General features: G+C 37.4%; 1 protein-coding gene across 2 annotated transcripts; it reads left to right on the forward strand.

The window, feature by feature from the left end:
- The first annotated feature begins 11768 nt into the window (after positions 1 to 11768).
- Positions 11769 to 17308, forward strand: LOC106075001 (uncharacterized). 2 transcript variants are annotated; one of them, XM_056030238.1, is made up of 3 exons: positions 11769 to 11901; positions 13769 to 13865; positions 17039 to 17308. In XM_056030238.1, exons 1-3 carry the CDS (start codon positions 11820 to 11822, stop codon positions 17169 to 17171), a joined length of 312 nt encoding a protein of 103 aa, XP_055886213.1. In that variant the 5' UTR covers positions 11769 to 11819; the 3' UTR covers positions 17172 to 17308. The 2 variants fall into 2 exon arrangements, with proteins under 2 accessions (XP_055886213.1, XP_055886214.1); XM_056030239.1 differs by lacking the exon at positions 13769 to 13865 and having other exon boundaries at positions 11775 to 11901.
- Positions 17309 to 22282: the final 4974 nt, after the last annotated feature.

Below are 22282 nucleotides of genomic sequence, written 5' to 3' on the forward strand. Positions count from 1 at the left end.
TTTCAAAAACGTAATGTGCTATTCTTACTGACTTAGACCCTCCCGCGCCGTTCGGCGCATTTGCTGGCAAGTTGTTTCCACAAAAATCTTGCAATGTCTGAAGCCTCTTTCCACCTTCTCTGAGGACCTCCTTGAAAGTGTGACGCCAAGTTGTACTAGGATGTCATCGCAACTCTTATTATGCGTGATTCATTTTGTCGGAGAACTTGTCCCGCAAACCTCATGCGACGCTCTGTCACAACCTTACTAAGGGGTCGACTCCCATTCACTAGCGGATCCAGAACTTTGGAGTGTGGGGGGGGGGGCGATTTTTTTCCAAACCCTAACCCTAACGCCCAGTAAACCCTAACCCTATGCATAAACGTGCGTACAGCACGCACGCACGCGCACACACACACACAAACACATATATATATATATATATATATATATATATATATATATATATATATATATATATATATATATATATATATATGTATAGCATTTCTCAACCTTCGGCGAAAAACAAAACAACTGGGGCAGCGCTATAAGGTTCTCTTGTGGGGTTCGGGGCGAAGCCCCGACGACAATTGCGTTTTCTTGCTTTTTTCACTGCAGAAACGTATTCTCCTGACATCTAAAGCTCATTATTCATCAATGGAGTTCGGGGCGAAGCACCCACGCCAAAAGCGTTTTCTTGCTTTTTTCACTGCAGAAACCTATTCTCCTGACATCTACAGCTCATTATTCATCAATGGAGTTCGGGGCGAAGCCCCGACGCCAAAAGCGTTTTCTTGCATTCTTCACTGCAAAAACGCATTCTTCTGACAAGCACAGTTCATTATTCATCAATGGAGTTCGGGGCGAAGCCCCCATGCCAAAAGCGTTTTCTTGCTTTTTTCACTGCAGAAACGTATTCTCCTGACATCTAAAGCTCATTATTCATCAATGGAGTTCGGGGCGAAGCCCCCACGCCAAAAGCGTTTTCTTGCTTTTTTCACTGCAGAAACCTATTCTTCTGACATCTACAGCTCATTATTCATCAATGGAGTTCGGGGCGAAGCCCCGACGCCAAAAGCGTTTTCTTGCATTCTTCACTGCAAAAACGCATTCTTCTGACAAGCACAGTTCATTATTCATCAATGGAGTTCGGGGCGTAGTCCCGACGCCAAAAGCGTTTTCTTGCATTCTTCATTGCAGAAACGCGTTCTCCTGACATCTACAGCTCATTATCCATCAATGGAGTTCGGGGCAAAGCCCCGACGCCAAACGCGTTTTCTTGCATTCTTCACTGCAGAAACCCATTCTCCTGACCTAAAGCTCATTATTCATACTATTAAAAAAGGACCTTTCGAATAATTTTGTACTTGAAAAATATTCTAATATGAATTTATAGGCCCATAATACATTGCAAATAAAACCGATTTGTTCCTTGAAAAGATAGGATACCCCATATATTTAGATTTTTGCTTGAAGGATCGCCGCCGAAAAAAAAAAATTATTTGATAAATAGTATTCAAGAAAACCTAAGTATAAATTGTGAGTTATAGTCCCAAATTTATTTAACTAGAAAAATAGATTGAGAAAAGGTTGGGAAAAGGCGACTAGGAAAAGATTATCTGGGTTTAGAACTCAGCTCAATCATGACTCTTATACTAAAAAAAAAATTGTTTGAATTCTAACTTTTCCAATGCAAAGTCTTTCTTAAAATAATTATGATAAATAAATTCATGGGAAATTACATAAACTTTGTCTGGAAAGGGCGGTAGAGTGAAAATGATTAATCCTCGCTCCTTTAATAATTTCTGCTAAAGATTGCATTTACCATTAAAGAATAGGGGTGGGGCCACTCGATATAAGAATTTAATTTATAGTATATATATAAATCATATTAGTGACAGATTTTTTAAATTTTGTAATTTCTTTAACTAAAATACAAAAAGAAAAAGTATTGAGTTGTCCGATGGGGGAAATGCGATTGCATGTATCGCCCCTCCCACCTGGTACAACCCTTTTTCATTTAAATTTAGGCTACTAATGATACAATTTGAGATTAGAGTGTGGTACGACATATTTACAATGGGTCACATATCAATACGTAGTTTATATTATATAGATATTAAACTAATTTTGTTCACAAACTATGAATCTCCACAAAAATAGGACCGCCCCCCCCCAGCACTCAGAGGGCTAGAGTGGGGAGGGCAGTACATGCAATCGCCCCCCCCCCTCACCCCACCGAATCGGCCAAAGGAAAAGTGGAAAAGTACAACATCTCTTGGAATCATGTTTGTAGTGTCCCCAAAGATTCTGCTTGGATATTGTTCTTGGTTTCAACATCCGAACTCACTGTGTGATTCATCGACGAATATTGGTAATTTTCACAAGAATTACAAGAAGTAATTTAAAAAATAAAAGATGCTAGTGTTCAGTGGCCAGTGTTGTAGCAAGGTAGCCGGGGGCCCGGGTTCAAGAATATCTAGGTGCCCCCCCCCCCTCAAAAAAGACTAATTTAGTATTGCTCCTTTTTATAAGTAATAATATCATTAAGTTTATTCAATTAGGACTCCAACGGGCAACAGTGTCGTAAATTGCATTTTTTTTTTCAACTTCTGAACAGAATGAAACGACTTGAAGCGTTATAAACGAACCAACTAATGTTTAATGTGCAATTTTTCCTATTATACACATTTACTTAATGAAAACCCGGCAGTTTTTTTGTTTTGTTTTTTTTTTTTGCTCAGAGAAAAAAAAACACACACAAACACACACACACACACACAAAGTGAAGCCAACATGTTATGTGTCATAGAAATTCTTCAATCAATTTTGATCAGTCGCAACTTCGAGAATAACAGCTCAGCTGAACAATCTGTGACAAAGCCAGAAACAACATGCATGCTGTGACAATGGAAAGCTTGACGATAAAATGTAGTTGTCTATGATAAATAAAACAACAAAATCTAGTTGTGACCTAGTATTTTGATTAGGTCATAAGACCAGTGACCTCTGCTGTACTGGCAAGTTAGTCTAGTGGTACTCTGTGGTCCCAAAATATATTATCTAGAATTCTAGGCTATTAACTATAGCCTCTAGATATACAACATTATTGAGACAGATAAGTAATAATACTAAGATTTCAGTTGCAACAAAAAACACAAAAAAAAAACAACAAAGAGTTTATTTAGAAACAAAAGAAATAGATCATGTAAAATAAAAACGGAACTAAAGGCTATCAAAAGAAAATGCAATAATGAAACAAATCAAAATAGTAGGACAGGTTCAGTTCAAAATAATCAAAGAACCAGCAACACAGAAGCACAATAGTGTCTCATCTCCAAAACCAAAACGATGGTTTACAATAATATAATACATGTCATGACAATTAAATGACGTCATCCATGAGACAGACTACAGTCTCGTATTAAAACAAAAGATGTCTTTTACAAAAAAAATATATAGGGGAGGATAAGAGACTTTACTATTTACATAAACCAACTTATTAATATCAAATAAATAAAGTCTACTTAGCTCATTATCGAAGCACTCTTCCCATAACAGTGGTACACTCCTCTTGAGTAATACAGTTAGAGCACAACAACACAAGTATTAGTTAAACACATTATGGAGACTTACTTCAAAATACACTGGTCAGCTCAAGGACTCAAGAGAGAGGGGCAATTGTAAACAGTTAACAGGGACATAAATCAAGTACTAAAGGGGACTAACTCTTATTTTAAAAAAAAGTACCTACCCTAATTGTCCCTCTTGTCACACTAGTACTGAACAGAGACTTTATATGTGTTTATAGAAGACTTTTCAAGGATTGCATCTCTGAATAATATTCTATGGCAATATCATCTGTGTCAGTGGAGACAAGACGCATGTGTGCATCATCGTTTGCACTTAAAATGAAATGAATTTAATGAACGATTTGATATGCCCGTGAAATCTGTCAAGTAATTGAGAAACAATGACATCGATAGTTAGATAAAATACGTTGATTTTGAAAGTAGTCTCTGGATCTTAAATTTTCTCTTCACAAGTTTACAGTAGTCAAATTGGATTTTAATTTTCCTCACTCATGTAAAACAAAAAACTGGATCAACACCCCAAGATCTACTAAAGCAGCCTCATGTTCACACTCTCAAAAGTCATTTCTCAAATCATGTAGCTTACTTCAGTCTAGATCTTCTCCAATGTTGTAGCCTACTTCAGTTTAGATCTTCTCCAATGTTGTAGCCTACTTCAGTCTAGATCTTCTCCAATGTTGTAGCCTACTTCAGTCTAGATCTTCTCCAATGTTGTAGCCTACTTCAGTTTAGATCTTCTCCAATGTTGTAGCCTACTTCAGTCTAGATCTTCTCCAATGTTGTAGCCTACTTCAGTCTAGATCTTCTCCAATTTTGTAGCCTACTTCAGTCTAGATCTTCTCCAATGTTGTAGCCTACTTCAGTCTAGATCTTCTCCAATGTTGTAGCCTACTTCAGTCTAGATCTTCTCCAATGTTGTAGTCTACTTCAGTCTAGATCTTCTCCAATGTTGTAGCCTACTTCAGTCTAGATCTTCTCCAATGTTGTAGCCTACTTCAGTCTAGATCTTCTCCAATGTTGTAGCCTACTTCAGTCTAGATCTTCTCCAATGTTGTAGCCTACTTCAGTCTAGATCTTCTCCAATGTTGTAGTCTACTTCAGTCTAGATCTTCTCCAATGTTGTAGCCTACTCCAGTCTAGATCTTCTCCAATGTTGTAGCCTACTTCAGTCTAGATCTTCTCCAATATTGTAGCCTACTTCAGTCTAGATCTTCTCCAATGTTGTAGCCTACTTCAGTCTAGATCTTCTCCAATGTTGTAGCCTACTTCAGTCTAGATCTTCTCCAATGTTGTAGCCTACTTCAGTCTAGATCTTCTCCAATTTTGTAGCCTACTTCAGTCTAGATCTTCTCCAATGTTGTAGCCTACTTCAGTCTAGATCTTCTCCAATGTTGTAGCCTACTTCAGTCTAGATCTTCTCAAATCATGTAGCCTACTTCAGTCTAGATCTTCTCCAATGTTGTAGCCTACTTCAGTCTAGATCTTCTCCAATGTTGTAGCCTACTTCAGTCTAGATCTTCTCCAATGTTGTAGCCTACTTCAGTCTAGATCTTCTCCAATGTTGTAGCCTACTTCAGTCTAGATCTTCTCCAATATTGTAGCCTATTTCAGTCTAGATCTTCTCTAATGTTGTAGCCTACTTCAGTCTAGATCTTCTCCAATGTTATAGCCTACTTCAGTCTAGATCTTCTCCAATGTTGTAGCCTACTCCAGTCTAGATCTTCTCCAATGTTGTAGCCTACTTCAGTATAGATCTTCTCCAATGTTGTAGTCTACTTCAGTCTAGATCTTCTCCAATGTTGTAGTTTACTTCAGTCTAGATCTTCTCCAATGTTGTAGCCTACTTCAGTCTAGATCTTCTCCAGATGATTCACAGCTTTGCGTAGATCTTGATGCTCACGTTGCAACATTTGTTAAACAACGATGATTGCGCTCACAAATTTTGTACAGAACAAGAGTATCAAAAGTTTCTAATTTTCCTTTAAGTGCTGCAGCTTCCAGGCTTTCTTTTTTCTTTGAGGAACAGAAAGTAGTTTGTGTAATCCACTTTGGTACATCAAAAATATCTGTATCTCATTGCAGTTCGAGCATTATTCCTTGATGACCATCTTGTAGGGAACAATTATTTAACTGCCCTATAAACTATGCTCTCTCTATTGGATTCAAGAAGCGCCCATCTTGATATGCTGTGAGTAAAAACATATGCACATTTTATGCAAAGTCATAGAATCTGGAACTTCTTGAACACAGCTGACGGAATTATTTAAGACCAAGTATATGTTGTAGTTAGCATTGTAAACATAGTGCTCGGTCGGCGGCTTTTGATGAAGCAATGCCTCAGGGCCATTTTACTTTCCTGTCATATTGAAATTACCATCATAGCCTGGGCCTCGCAGTTTGGTATATATCGTTTTGAATCTGTGGAGCTTTGCTTTTCTGTCAAATATCTCAATATTCATATCAATTTTAAATGAAAATTTTATATTAATATGATGTTGAACTATGATCCAGGTTTCAACCTATTACCATTGGGCGATCTCTAAGGATCCATTGCAACTTTGTAAGATCGTCTGTATTAAAAATTCTTCTTTTTTTTAATTTAATGCAGAAAAAAAAAAGAAACAGATTGAGCTTTGCGAAAGTTGAATAATTTGCAACTGAGTCAAAATTTTGTATTCATATTTGCTTAACACTTGGGAAAGAAAAATCCTTAGGAAAATCTATGGTGCCATACAGGATGAAACAGGGTGGAGGACACGCACTAACCATGAGTTATATCAATTATATGAAGACCCACCAATAGTGAACGAAATAAAAAAGAACAGACTACGTTGGGCAGGTCACCTTGAAAGAATGTCAGACAACAGAGGGGCGAAAATCGTATACAGGCAAAAACCAAAAGGCAGGCGACCCAAAGGCAGACCCCGAATGCGATGGATAGATGACGTGGAAGCAGATCTGAAGCAGCTTGGGGTTAGGGCGTGGAGACGAAAGGCCCAGGAGAGATCTGAATGGAAGGATGTGCTAAAGCAGGCCAGAGCCCTCCATGGGCTGTAGCGCCACTGGGATGGATGGATGTCAATCAGGTCAAATTTCCCTTCGAGATACCTAACTCAATAGTTAAGTAACTATTTGTTGTTTTTTTTAAATTATTATTATTAATTCTTGTGTGGTCAGAAAAAAAGAAATAATTCTGCAAAATTTCAGCTTGATCCGAGAATGGGTTATGGAGAGATAACGTGCACAGACTTTCTATCAGACAGACAGACAGACAGACGAAGTTGATAGAAGCTTTGTCAAAATGGTGCGAGCTGGCAACAATTAACACCACCAACGCACAATTATGGCTAGCCACCCATTACATTAAACCTGATAAGGATATTTTGGGAATGCTTATAAGGTAATATTTTTTTAATCACCTTTACGAAAGTGCAATTATGTATTCCAGTTTGGTGTCATCCTCAAGGGCTTATGTGAGCCCCAACTGGTCATGAGTCATGGGCCCAGACGCAATAAATCCCTTTGAGCCGTGGTTGGTACGTCACAGACTTTGGGCCCCTAAGGGTCGTGGGCCCGGGTTCATTGAACCCCTTCGCGCCATGGATGCTACGCCACTGTCATAAGTATAAAACATCAATATGATGAATACGCAATTGAAAATTAAATAAAAACTAGTTGTATAAAATGTCATTTATTCGTTAGCAATATAAAGTGCTTTGTAATTAAATATACAGCTCTGGCAATTCATAAAATACATTTAAATTATGATTACGGTTGTTAAGATTTGTAAAACACGGATGATTTTACGGTTAGGGGTCGCCGCATAGTGGGCTATTGCAAAAAGGGGTCCCGGGACTGAAAAAGTTGAGAACCGCTGATTTAGAGGGTCACAGCTGGGGTTGCGTAGCCACGGGAAATACTGCATTCGTCATTAATCTTCGGATTCGAAGACAAGCTTGTCCAGATTTAGATAGATATCTAGATCTGAATGATAGTTCTGTAATTCATAAATAGATTTAATTCATTTGTCTTCGGTTTCTTTTTATAAGCTTTGAACGTTGAATGTTATAGCCTTAATCTGATGAGCAGGGCCAGCTTTAGGAATAGGCAAAACTAGGCAGCCGACTAGGGCCTCAAATTGTTCGAGGCCTCGTACAGAACTTGCAACAATTTATTTTTATGAATGGCGAATCTTGTGCCTACTGATCTTGTTGGATTCACTAGGTTTTAAATAAATTGCGTTATTTTATTTTTTCGCTGTTTATTTATTTATTTTTAATGTTTTATTACAGGACACCAAATTCAGTTCGCCTAGGGCCTCCAATTATCTAAGGCCAGTCCCACCTTCAGCCTTTGAGAACTCTCCAACTGGTATAGAGGAAAGTAGTTGGCAGAAGATGGCCCCTGAAAGAGCAATTACGTATTTTATCGCGAGAGTAAGAAACAGTTGAAAAGTTCACAAGATATAACAGGTCGGATTATTTCTTATTTGAATTTTAATAATAATAAAAATATTTGAACCATATTTAATTTGTTTTATTTTTAAAAATGTTTAAGCAGAAAACTATAATAAAATATACAGCATGGGCGTAGCCAGGATTTATTTCGGGGGAGAAACCCTCCCCCCCCCCCCAAAAGCAAAAAAAAAATATGTGTGTGTGCGTGTGTGTACTTAATTAATCTTTATTACATTCTGACCTTTCATTCTTTCGGAAGACGTTAATTGCCCCCTAGAATAGGTTCTTCCTGGAGTTAGTGGAAAAATTGTAGACTCCCCGCCTTTGCCAGCAAGGGGGTCTGGGGGAGCGCTGTGAGCTGTAAACTGTAAACCCACTGCAACAGGTAGGGGGGATGTCAAATAGGACGAATCCAAACTGAAGAAAGAACTGACCTATCTACAGGTCTAGCAAATTGTGCATTGTTGTCACAGTCTGAAATTGCCTGTTTCATGTTCACCTCGAGAGTGAAAAGGCACGTGAAACCTCTGAGATAGATAGAGGAAGTAAAAATGACTTAAATGGACTTTTAGTCTGTAGTAACCTTAGTTCAGTTGAGAGTAGTCAATTGAAGTCAGTAGAGACAGTACACATATTTTAGTAGTTGTTTTCTGTACTTAGAGCTGGAAACATATTATTGAAGTTTATTGGAACCCGCTATGATGCGGACGTATTTTAGTAGTGAAATAGTATTCTAGAGGACTTGTATAATTGATACTGCCGTTATTTGGATGTAATTATATTTCAAATTGGATACCTTCATGTAGAAGTGCAGTATATTGCATTATTGAATAAACCTTATATTTTGTCTGCTAAAGTTGGATTCAAGTCCATCTCTACTGTTTATGTTTGTCACGTGTTCAGTGTGACTCCGGGACGCACGAACCCAGCATTCTTCAACATAACACACATTGATAACACACATCCTTTACATTCTGGTGACCAGTCCTATGTGTACTATTAATACCACATCAAAAGACCAGTTACACTTGTGCATTGCTTAAATTAAACTTTTTTTTTGTTACGAATACGAGTATTTCAATTCTGTTTTTTGTTAAACTATTTCACTTTATAAACAAATTGTTGATATACTCTTTAATACAATTATATATACGACAAGGCCGATTTAAAAAACACACACACGCTTTATTCAATCATATTAGATAATGAACACCAACACACACTTCCCAATCCGCTAAAGGGATTAACTCTCACACATCATTACATTACATATCAACACAAAGATTGATGTATTTGTTTATGCTTACGAGGTTACGAATATATTAGGAAATTATTGATGTATTTAAAGGTCTCTAGAAGCTTTTGTTAGTTATTAGTTAAGGTAGTTAAGGTATCATTTAGTCACGAACCAACTACGGATTATCTCATAGATATAAGATGATCATCTGATAGAAATTAAATTAATGCCTCGGCATTAGCTCTCCCCTCTCCATCGAGCTGAAGTGTTCAAATGGAATGGTAAGTGTTAATACAGGGTGTAACACTGTGTGATGCAAGCTGCTAATACAGTTTGGGATCAGCTTCTTCGGAAGCTCTGTCAGGGTGTAACACTGTGTGATGCAAGCTGCCGAACTTTTGTAAAGCATATCTGAATGGAGAATAAAGTTTATACAATCAGTTTTGTACAGTTCAGTGAATTGTCCAGCTAATGTTTCAGTGATTGATATACAGTGAGAATCAGCAGACAGAGTTACATAAGATAGTATAAGAGATACAGCAGGCGGAGTCACATACGATAGTACATGTATGAGTCACATAATTAGAGATGTATGAGTCACATAAAAGATGAATGAGTCGCATAGTCAGAGATGTATGAGTGACATAATCAGATATGTTTGAGTCACATAATCAGAGATGATTGAGTCACAATCAGAGATGTATGAGTGACATAGTTAGAAATGTATGAGTCACATAATCAGAGATGTATGAGTGACATAATCAGAGATGTATGAGTCTTGGTTCCGCAAGGTTGTCATTGCCGGAAGTGGTAATGGATGTAAGCACTCCAATACCTATAAAATGCTTCCTATTGGCAAGCGTCTCTAATAGCCTCTGACAACCAGTCCAACTCCTGGCATTCACGTGTGGCTCTGATATTGAGTTCGGCGGAACTGTTCTCACTAACAGGAGAAGGGGCAATGGCGAGTTACTGGCGCCTTAACCAGTAAGCTTTGGGCAGGAGGGGCTCGTTAGCCATGGCTGGCTACCCACCTAGGAGAAGGAAAACTCTGAATTCAAACTTCTGCTGCCTTGCAGCTTTACCAAATCATGGGAAAGGCTTCGGGAGTCAACCCTGAGGAAAAATCAGGAGCTGCTACACTCTGGCAGAACCTGCGTCGCCGCTGACCCCAAACTGTATCGGCACTACCGTTCCTTTGGATACATCAGCTGCGTGGAGATGGGAGAACTGATGTGTGGGCGACATCGTTCTGACCACAGCTAATGCCCAGGCATTCATCTCATTTCCATGAGATGATCCATAGTCGGTTCGCGACTGAAGGAGACCATAGAATGAGTGACATAGTCAGAGATGTAATGAAAAATACCAAAAAGAGGAAACTGAGACGATAAGTCATGAAAGCATGAAAGTAACTGGGAAAGTAACTAACATGCTGTGACATTCACCTGATGTCGTCTGCATAAAAATCATAAGGGAATAAAGATTATCACAACAATGGGTAGGTAATACAATGAAATAAAAACCCACAGGAAAACAGATGACTAAGTATTGCCTACATCCAAATGAAACACCTAAATCACATTCAACACCATGAATCGACTATTCGGAAACTGAGATGTGTGGCTGAATGGCATAAGATACCTATCAAGAGGACTTAAGTTCGAGCTGAGTTCTATTTACTGAGGCGCCTGCGACACGACAGAACAGAAACCTTTTCCAGAGATACGCCCTCCCTCCCACACACCAATCACATTTCCCCAAAAGAGATTCGACCAGAGTGCACTGATAAGAAAACAATTTTAAAAAAGATTTTGAAGAGACATTATGATTTACTAGCTAGAAGAGATGTAGACATTCTTGTATACTTGCTTTGTAATCATTTTGGACAAGTTAGCAGTTTAATTAGGTTGTCATTACGATCAACTATGACTATGTGAATGATGATTTTAAAAAATAATTAATTTAATTCTATTAAAAAATTAGTCAATGATAATGACAGATACTGGAATGTAGTAAATCTTATTGATCAATTATGAAGCGAAGAGATCATATAATACGTTGCCTGAAATCTCATACCTCGTTAAGTAATTTTTTCGCTTGGGGGGGGGGGGGGGAGAGAGAGAATATTGCTGTCGAGGCTCTTTTTCATTTCTTGTATAAATTCAATAAATCCCCAGACCAATAGGGTCAACAAAATAACTGTTTCCTCTTGTTGTTGTTGTTTCCCTTAGGTTGAGAACCACTGCTCTTATAATTTTTAATAGTTATATAGACCAATTTTTGTTTTTCTCTTATTTTTTATATCTGACCTTGCGATGTATAGGGCAGATGATGTTAAGGTCATCTGTTTCTTTGGCCAACGGTTAATGAGCAGGGTGTCATGTCACTAGAGATTAGAACAATAATGACATTTTTTATTGCTTAGCTTTAGTGTTCTAGTCACCATGGCAGCAGATGGCAGATACATGCGCTTTAAATAAGAGAAGCTAACATTACCACGAGCTGATAGCGCCAAGAAGGAGCTCATCGATAGACTGAAGCTCCAACATGGCTCGACTCGCTGTGATTACTGTTTTCCTGCTCACTTGCCTCTTGTCCCCTGTCTACACTGGCACGTGGATAAGTAGAGGTAAGTCCAAATATTGATGTATCTTTACAAAGCTTATATCAAGTCACTCTGTCTGTCTGGTCAAAAGTTTGTACACGTTATTTCTCCGACACCCAATCTCGGATCAGGCTGAAATTTTGCATGATTATTTCTTTTACCTGATAATGTAAGAATCAATTTAAAAACAAAAACAATTAGTTCGTTAACTATTGGTAATAAATTACTTTGTTTGGTATCTCAAACAAAGGAAAGAAATAATACTTGACTGAAGTGGTGGTATAAGCTGAATTAGTCCCTTTATAGATTGACGTACGAGGCTTATTACAAATTTAATGACATGACTGACCCAAACTAATTGATACACTTATTATAACCTTTTTTTTTTTAAATGTATTTTACTTGTTTTGGGCGTTACAGTTGCATTAACTCTTTCTCTCCGTAATTATTTACCACATTATGGTGGAATCAACGCTGGTATCTTCAGTTAGGAGAGAAAGAGTTAAAAAAGATTTTAAAAAAAAATATGATATGAACGTTGTTATTTTTTTCTTGCATTCAACTGGGCGAAAAAAAAAGATGTTTGTATTCTGATGATTAGAACCAAAACCTGTTGCGAGGCCTTTCTTTATCATTATATGATGGACTTTTTCGTACAAAGTACAAAATAAACGGAGGCGCAGCGGCGGCCTTGTAAAATGCTTGGCTTTCGAGCCGTTGGTCCAGGGTTCGAATCCTGATGAAAACTAAGTCCAACTAACTCTAATGGTTACGTGACATTAGTCGTGGAAAAGTAAAAAAGTATGGTCGCTGTGCTGGCCACATGACACCCCTCGTTAGCCGTTGGCCACAGAAACAGTTGACTTTCACATCATCTGCCCGATAGATCGCAAGGTCTGAATGGGGAACTTTACCTTACTTATACTACATAAGCAATCAGACTGTTGGAAGGGGGTGGGCCGCTGAAACCATGCCCAGATTTATCTCTCCCCGACTCTAAAGCCTGATCTGATACAGATGTAGTGTGGACAGAAAAAAAAAGAATCAAAGAATTAAAATATAAAAAATATATACTTTTAAAAAACAAGCAGTTTCTCCTTTATAAAACTGATAGCGAATAGATTACTCTTCATAACTGATGAATCATAGATTTAAACAAAAATGGAATGTTCTTTTACCCCCGACCCCAATACCCTTTCCCACCAAAAAAAAACAACAAATCCTGCTTAACCGAGCGTGTAAATCTACTCCAGAGTCAGATTATATAAAATTCTACTTATAGGCCTATAGCTCTAGACTTCGAAGATGGTGAGCAAAATGTGACTGAACGTCTATTAATATCTAAAAGTCTGAAATGAATAAGGCCTACATGGTTTTTGAACCAAAAAAAAAAATAAATTGCCAAGCTGAATAGAGGAATTTTTAAAAAATGAAATGCTTCACTACACAGACATGGGTTCTGGTGACTGAATGATAAAGCGCTTGGCTTCCGGTCCGAAGGACCTAGAGTTGAAGTCTAGGTGAAGACTTGGATTTCAAGTTTGAGAGTTCACCAAACTCTAATGGGTTCCTGACATTAGTTGGGGAAATTTAAAGGCGGTTGGTTGTTGTGTTGGCCACATGACACCCTTAATACCTGTCGGCCATAGATATAGATGACCTTTAACATCATTTTCCCTGTACATCGCGAGGTCTGAAAAGGGTACTTGACACATTTATAATTAGAACATGCATTGGATGTCTTTGTTTGGGCTAAACGTATATTCTTTCAATGTCGGTCCAAATGGATTTTCACATTATGAAATTTCTACTTGGCAATGACTTCAACTTACAGCGTAACAAACTAAACTTTCCTAAAATTTATTTTGTCTTTGTATTGGAATCTGACCAGGTCCATGTCCGGAAGGTCGAGAAGTTGGTGACGTTTGGCAGCTTGACGATATATGTGCTGAAGAAAGATGCACTAAGACAGGGGTCGTTGGAATTAGGTAAGATCTGGGACAAGATTAGAGATAATGTTTAGTAAGTACATTATCCCCTTCAGCCCTAGCAACCTAGCGATCTGTAGGGCAGATAATGTAAAGGTCATTTGATTTTATGACCGACTGTTAATGAGCGTGTCCTGTGGTCAGCACAATGACCAAGCGCTTTTACTTTCCCCCATGACCCATGATTGGACTCATGGGTGCCCTAAAAGTCAACGAAATTCCAACCCTCAGTCTTTATCGAATGTTGAACCTGAGACGTCTTGGTTCGGAAGCCAAGCGCTTTACCACTCAGCCAGACATAAGATAAAACATTATTTTTAAAACAGGATTTCCCTGCAGCATTGAAAAAGTGGAAAATTTGGTTTATGGAAAAATCAATGTCCACAAAATCATTAACAGCGAGTTTTTATTTTCTTCATATTTTTGTGTTCACATTTGTCCTACAAGTCTTGTATGTTTCTTGTATGTTTCTTGTATGTTTCTTGTATGTTTCTTGTATGTTATATGCTGTACATTCACATTCTCTAAGTCTATTGGACCGTCGGGGCACCAGTCAAGATCTGTTGACAGTCTTTTTCCATTCCTCTCTTGTCTTTTTGGATAGAATCTCTCAAGGCAAGCCCTAACCTGAAATCCCCAAGGAAAGAGGAAGAGGGGACGGCCCAGGTACACATGGCGCCGCGATTTGGAACCAGTTGCCAGGTAGATGGAGAGACTCGCCCAGAACCGAGATGCCTGGAGGAAGCTGGTTGGTGGCCTATGCCCCAGAAGGGACCACAGGCAGAGATGATGATGAGATGAGAATCTCTTTCAATGACAATTACAACATGCGTATAATTTCAGACTAGTCTAGTCCTCAACGAAACTCATTAACCGTGTTAAGTTTCTCTTAGGGAAATACAGCCATGTAACCTTGTTAGGTACTGACTATCAAAACAAGGACTAGCACAAAATTAACCTTCTTTATTTTTTAAGTTGCTGTTTTATGTTTTGAAAGGCAGATATCTTAAAGTGTTTTTATGAATTGTGTGTGTGTGTGTGTGTAAAAGTGGATGTAATTTTTTTAGAAAGATTGACGGTTTCTGCAAATATTATAATAATAATGAGGCCCGTCTTCAAGTCTGAAGATTAATGAGGTATGCGGTATTTCCCGTGGATACGCAGCCCCAGCTGTGACCTACATATTTTGCCACATAATGACAAGCATAACCATTGTCCGTCGGTGGTCGAATAAGATTTCTTTTGGTCTCAAATGTGTCTCCAGCGGCCTTTGGGAGTGACCTCCATCTGTCTCGTTCAGAAACCGTATGCTACCAGGTGCTTTCTTCTATGTCAGCTAAGGCAAGTTGGTGCCTAAGCTGATCTTTATAGCGTTTCCGTGGGGATCCTCTGTTACGTCGTCTTCTTTTTTGAAGTAACGTCTGTATCATATAAGATAAGAAGATAAGATATACAACTTATAGAGCAATTGTTTGTCTCTTAAAAACTAATGTATGCTAAATTTAAAAAAAAAAAAAAAACTATTTTTACCCCGCTACCCCCCCCCCCCTCCCAATCCCCCTAGAGGTGAATGACTTTATTATATTCCGATAATAGGCCTTCAGACGAGAGGCAAAACATTGTGCTGAAAATTAATTTATTAAACTTTTGAACCTATAAAGCTTTATGTTGGGATATAATCCTTTCCAAACCAATGATACTTATGCATCTGGATCTATCTCTTAAGCTAAAATGTACATTTTTTTTTTTACACTTTAAAAAAAAATTATCACTGTCAAACTAGAGTTTTCCCCGTGTGGCCACCGAGCTAGTAATTCTTTTGTCATCGATATACATCAACTGTTAAATTTCTAGTAAAAATCATTAAAGCCGTTTTTGAGATCAGCGTCGACCCTTCACCTCTCATGAATTTCTGACTTGAATAGAAGAATTGTAAGGTAAAACTGATTGCGTTTAAACAAAGAAAGAGTTTCAAGTAGTATTCAATTTTGTCAGATAAATCAATGTATTAAATTGAAATTAAGATTAGCAGTCTGAATTTGACTTACATCAGAGGATTTGGTAAGCAACAATTTATAACTACAAAATGTGTAAATAGGCTTTGGTGTTGTATTAAGTCTTGCTACTTGATATTTTCAATTACCAGTAACATGATGACTGACATGTTCTATTCGGGTGTCAAATGTCACGATGTCTTGATTAATGCTACAATGTGTTTACCCAAGATAAGATAAGATCATTTTTATTGGTCCAATCAAATGGAAATTCAGTTTGACTACAATTGACCACCTCAGTGTTACTGCTGTAAAAATAACAATATAGATGCAAATACGAACAACATTTATAGAATCAAAATAGGTTAAGTTGATCGAAAATGCGTTTCTGATGTATAATTATCTCCCTTTAAACAGTTACCTACCACTCGTGATGCAGGAGATACAAATGTAAAGTACCACTGCCATCGATTCAGTCCCCCAAACCAACTTTGACGATCTCCAATTTTTTTTTCTTTTTCGGCGCGCCTGGAATTTCCCAACCACTCCTTCTATGCCATGGAACATCCGTCATTAACGTGCCGCCATGACCTTGTGATGCAAATATTCAGCCAATGAAAAATAATACTTTCGTGTTTCAAAATAGTCTTGCAAGGATTCAACAGACCAGAACATAGTGAGAAAATATAATATAAAACAGCCTCGTTCAAAATACAACTATTTATTTCAAAAGAAGGGCACAGTTCAACGTCGCTACATCAAAAAACATCTTATCCTAAGCAATGCTGCAGAGTCTGATATTTACAGGGGCGTAGCTAGGAATTTTCCATCATTTGGGGGCCCGGGGGGGATTGACCTCTTTGGGGGCCCCTGTATTTTATGTAATATTTAATATTTAATTTTAAAAAAACACTAATTTGAAGTCCCCCTGGGGGAGGGATAAATTTTCTACCCTTCACCCTTCCACCCTAGATACGCCTCTATTTTGATATTGTTATTGTATCTGAGCTAATTTTTCCTTTTAAGCTTTTTAAAGATCGAGAACTGTTAGGTAGACAGCTAATTGGAGTTATCTTTCTTCTTTCTTGGTGTTTCTCTCAACAAACGATGCGTGTGATTGGCCAAACCCTAGAACTCTCTTTTGGATTCAAACACATAATTACAACTTTTTTTCCCCAGCTGCGGTCTGTTTTCAATTAACATTGGCAACAGAAATTGTCACCTGGAGTACAACAATGAAGACTATTACCCAGATTGTTGTGCGCCTGTTATCAAATGCGAAGAAGAAGAGGAAAGTGATGGAGATGATTAACATGGATGAGGACGTTGGCCAGATTTTAGATTGGCTTGGTTGAATCGCCAAGGTTTATTTAATATTTTAAAAAAAAAGGTCTTTTATGGTATCTCGTATGTGAAAATGTAACAATAAAAGACTTGTATTACACTAAAGTATTTGGCTTGCAAAGATCTTCCTTCAGAGAACAGAACCAGGCAAAAAGAAGAAGAGGTAGACAGAGAGAGAGAGAGAGCGTTGGGAAGACAACGTAAAGGAAGGAAGGTCCTACCATTGAAAGAGATTCTATCCGAAAGACCGGAATGGAAAAAGACTGTTCCTCAACGGTCCTACAGACTAAGGGGTAGATGGTGATTTGGCATATCAATTTAGCCAGTATCGATTTAGATGATGTTTTTAACAGAGTGGAAAGTGTTATCACTTATCTGGTTTAGTTCGGAAAATGGGGGGGAGGGGGGGAGAAGAAGGAGATATCTGGGTAAATTTTACCGTAATCGTTTTTAATAGCATTTTTTTAAAGGTGTGGGGGGGGGGGGAACGACCTGAATTCGATCTCATGTCTCAAGCCGACATTCTAAACATTTTGCTGATTAGGTGCATACGAAAATAGAAGATTATAAATTTGTCTATTTATTGTTTCAAATTTGCTTTCAAGCGGCGACCTTTATAAAGGGATTAATACCGCCACCTCGATACCAAACAAAATAATTAATTATCAATACTTAATTGACTAACAGGTTAAATTTTTAATCGATTTTATTTTTTTGTGTTGTCAGGTAAAAAGAAAACAATCGTGCAAAATTTCAGCTTGACCCGAGATTGGGTGTCAGAGAAATTACGTGTACAAGTGTCTGTCACAGACAGACAGTGAACCAAATTTTTTCATAATAAACTTGAATAAGAGGCGACTAACAGGGGCAGGGAAATAGCGAAACTTGTAACCACTGTTGTTGATGGAGCACACTAGCCTCGCTAGGTTTTAAATAAATTACGTAATTTTATTTCTTTCGATGCTAATTATTATTTTTCCATATCATTTGTTGCCACTAAATTTACTTCACCTAGGGCCTCCAATGACCTAAGGATGGCCTTGTCAGGGAGTAGCCCTAGCCCTAACATGTAGAAAAATATGTTCATACCGTTTGCAAAAAGCTTTTCACACAAGACACCCACACCATCTAGCACCATCCAGCACCGTTGAGCACCATCCAGCAACATTCAGAACCATCCAGCACCAGTGATAAAGGCTGCGAGTGTTCAGTTCTTGCTCCCCCCCCCCCTCCCAACTTTTAGCTAGGCCACAGACCTGAAGAAGATACCATTAATGAAAATCAGTAGAGAAGAGATTTTAAAAACTAATTATAAGTCAACAGAGAAGAAAAAAATCAAACTAACAATAATCAAAAGAGAAAAATCAAAATACAAATAATCAAGTGAAGAGAAGTTTCAAATGTTAATTCTCAACAAGAGAAAGTCTGTGAAACAAGAAAAAACAACAACACTAGCTTTTACAGTTTATTGTTCCAAATAGAAAGGAGGAAATGGGGGTCACTGTCATTGATCACGTTTTTACACGTTGCTATGGATACCACTACACTCTTTGATTTTAAAGGTAATGTTATATTTAAGAGTGGATAAAACCTATTGTAGTCGAGGGACATAACTCTTGACATGTGAGAAACGCTGAGTTATCAACGGTGAACAGACAAATTATAAATTCGATGTGTTAGCGTGAGAAGTTTGGAAATAACAGTTTCGCTTTCAACAACGTGGATCTCAAACTGTCACTGTTCACAAGAGACTGTTGATGCATGTTGATGATTGGACTCATCCAACCTATATACCACCACGGTCCCTTGTTCGATACCAAACCAAATAATTCATTACCTATAGTTAAATAACAAATTGTTTCATTTTCAAATTGATTCTTCTTTTGTCCGGTAAAAGAAATAATTGTGCAAAATCCCAGCATTCGCTCACTTCAGATTGGGTGTACAACCTTTTACCAAACAGACAGATTGAGTTGATATAAACCATTCTAAATAGTAGATAACTGAAGTAGAGATCTAGGCCAAAAAAAAGTTTCTTCAATGCCAATTTCATTCTCTTATTCAAACCTAAAACAGAAGCTCACATCTATTAAACGGACAAGATTTTCATGACTTATAGGCAGTTGGCAGTAAAAATTATAAAATGATTATATTTGAGAAATAAAACTATTAACCATTGGAACGAAAACAAATCTGATTAACACAAATTAAAAATGAATCGTTTAGATTTTAGCTTAATATTACACATAGTGAGCAATTAAAAATGTCTCTCGCATAACCCAAACTCTATTATCTAATGTTATTTTATAAATAATCGACCACCGTTGGACAATGGTTATGCTTACCTGGATGTGGCAGAATATGTAGGTCACAGCTGGGGCTGCGTATCCTCGGAAAATACTAAATTCCTCATTAATCTTCGCAAACCTTTTTATTTATTTTTTTCTAAAATAATTTGTAAATACTCTAAAGCTCTAACGTCATTTTATAAAGTATATTTATATCAACCATAGCTCTAAGCAGAATGATCCAGTAGATACTTTTCTGTTTTCATTATTAATTTTTCTTTAGGTTTTTATTAAATTTTTTTCTAGAAAAATAGTTATCTTCAATTGTTTGAATTTCAACTGAGGCTACTCCTAACAGCTCAAGGAAGATAAATGTCGACAAGAACATTTTCGCTAAACAATTAAACGATAACGTCCCTTTGAACAGACCTCTCCAGAAATAAATAACACTCTGTCTGTCTGTCTGTACACGCTATATCTCACACACCAATCCGATCAAGTTGAAATTTTACACCCTCAGATCTATTTCTTGTACCTCACAAAACAAGAATCAAATTTAAGAAAAAATTAGTAAATTAACTTTTGGTAATTAATTGTTTTGTTTGGTATCGAACAAGTGAAAGAAATTGTACTTGACAGATTTAATGATCATTAGTTAAATGAGTCTCCTTGCAGAGGCTTGAGCAGTGAGTTCAAATTCAAGTCGTAGCTTTTTTAGGTATCTAAAAAAGCGATCACGGTAACATTCGAAAGATACCCCCCCCCCTTTTTCTTTTCAATCCCCCCCTCCATTTTCAACTGGTAATAGGACCATAGCGAATTGAGAAAGCTAAAAGCATAAAATTGCACCTAACAAAAACAATAGGTAAAAAAAAACAACAGATCTATTAAAAATGTAATTGCATGACTGATCCAAACACATTCCTCATCCCATATGCTAGGACAAATTTGTTCAAATACTCCTTCTTCCCTAGTGCTATTAGAGTATGGAATGGATTGCCTGAGCTAGCCAGGAAAACCAGTGACTTTGCAGAATTTAAGTTATTGGTTAATATGCATGACTAAATGCATGACGCGTAGGACGTAATCATCTTCTTTATTTTTGAAGTAACGTCTGTATTCTATAAGATAAGATAAGATTAATTGCTGCATATTTTAGGACAAATTTGTAATGTAACAGAACATAGTTTCTGTTAGGGTTAGTGACGAAGGGAGTTCACTCAAGGAGTAAACAACTAAGAACGGAAAGCTCAAGGGAAAGATGGAGGGAGAGAATCATGTAGATAGAGAGAACATGGCAGAGATCAAGAGCTAAAAAGTATGCAGCCATCTGAGCCGTAGTTCTGGATTTAAGGGCCCGGGTGGGGGGGGGGGGGGTTGACCAATAAACAAAAATACTCAATTAATCAAATAATTATTGGTAATTAATTATTTTATATGATATAGAATAAGGGAAATAGCTTGTACATTATTGGTAGATATAGTTTTAAGGACGGAATTTTTACCTTTTAGATAAGCTTTTTTTTTTTTTTTTAATTGATTGATTTGTTTATATTTCGCTTGTTCAGAACTAAGATTAGGACATAGGTGGCCAGAACTAAGACATAATGGGAGGAATTCTCTACCTTCATAATTATAAGATATGCGTTGGATCTTTTTTTTTTCGTGCAGAAAACTTTACATCTATAAATGTGTCTAGATTCTAGATTTGATCCAGATCTACACTAGATCTAGAACTAGTCTAAAAATCTAGTTCTAGCCTAGATTCCAATTCTAGCTCTAGTCTGAATTCTAGTTCTAGATTTTAGTTCTAGATTCTAGTTCTAGTTCTATCTAGATCAAGTCTGGGGGGTGGGGTGGAGGGGTGCGGTCTGCACCGGTCGACACCATTTTGGTGGTAACAACAAAGATGGAAAAATTGCGATGGTTGCGGTCCACACCGGTGGACACCATTTTATGGAGACAACCAAGTTGAAAAAAATATATCTTGGTTAAAGCAGACGCATTGAAAAAGATAATAATAAAATCTCGAGATATATCTTGGAGCAGTGGCATCACTAGGGGGAGGAGGTGTGAGGGGTGCGGTCCGCACCAGTCAACACCATTTTGGGGATGACAACCAAGTTGGAAAAATTATATCTTGGTTAAATGCAGACGTATGGGAAAAGATAATAATAAAATCTCTTGATATATGACCAAATATGCCTTGACACTTCTAGATGGTAGTTTAAGTGTAAATGATACAGCACAACGTTATATCATTTCTGTCTTAAAGTATAACAAAAGAAACCTGTTCATATGATATTAAGTCTGTTTGTATATTGAATTAAATATTATTGTAAAATTTTGTATTAACATTTGAATAGATGTAATAAACATTGGGATTTTACATTTGAGTAAAAATCAATAAAAGTAGGTAATCAGCTCACTGTGTTGGTTCAGCAACAACAAATAACTAGAATAGTGTTTATGGGAACATGTATCAAGAAAGTTGATGGGGAGTGGTGACACCCTGAGCTACCACACTAGGTGCCACCGACACTGTATCTGGAGGTTTCCATGCTGATCTTAGGTGATCACTTAACGCTTCTCTACTTATTCCAGAAGAGTTAGAAGAGTCTTATCAAAGAAGACGTGTTGCACTGTTTGCTTTTATGTGAAAAATAACGCCAATTTTTTTTTTAATTTCTTTAAACGATCAAAACAAGAATAAGGCTTAATTATATTTCTCGTCCTTGGGGAATTTGAAGGGGGCCGCCTCTGAGTTTGTTTGATAACACAAACTCTCTTT

The sequence above is a fragment of the Biomphalaria glabrata genome, chromosome 5 (genome assembly GCF_947242115.1).
Source record: "Biomphalaria glabrata chromosome 5, xgBioGlab47.1, whole genome shotgun sequence".
In the NCBI taxonomy this organism is placed as follows: domain Eukaryota; kingdom Metazoa; phylum Mollusca; class Gastropoda; family Planorbidae; genus Biomphalaria; species Biomphalaria glabrata.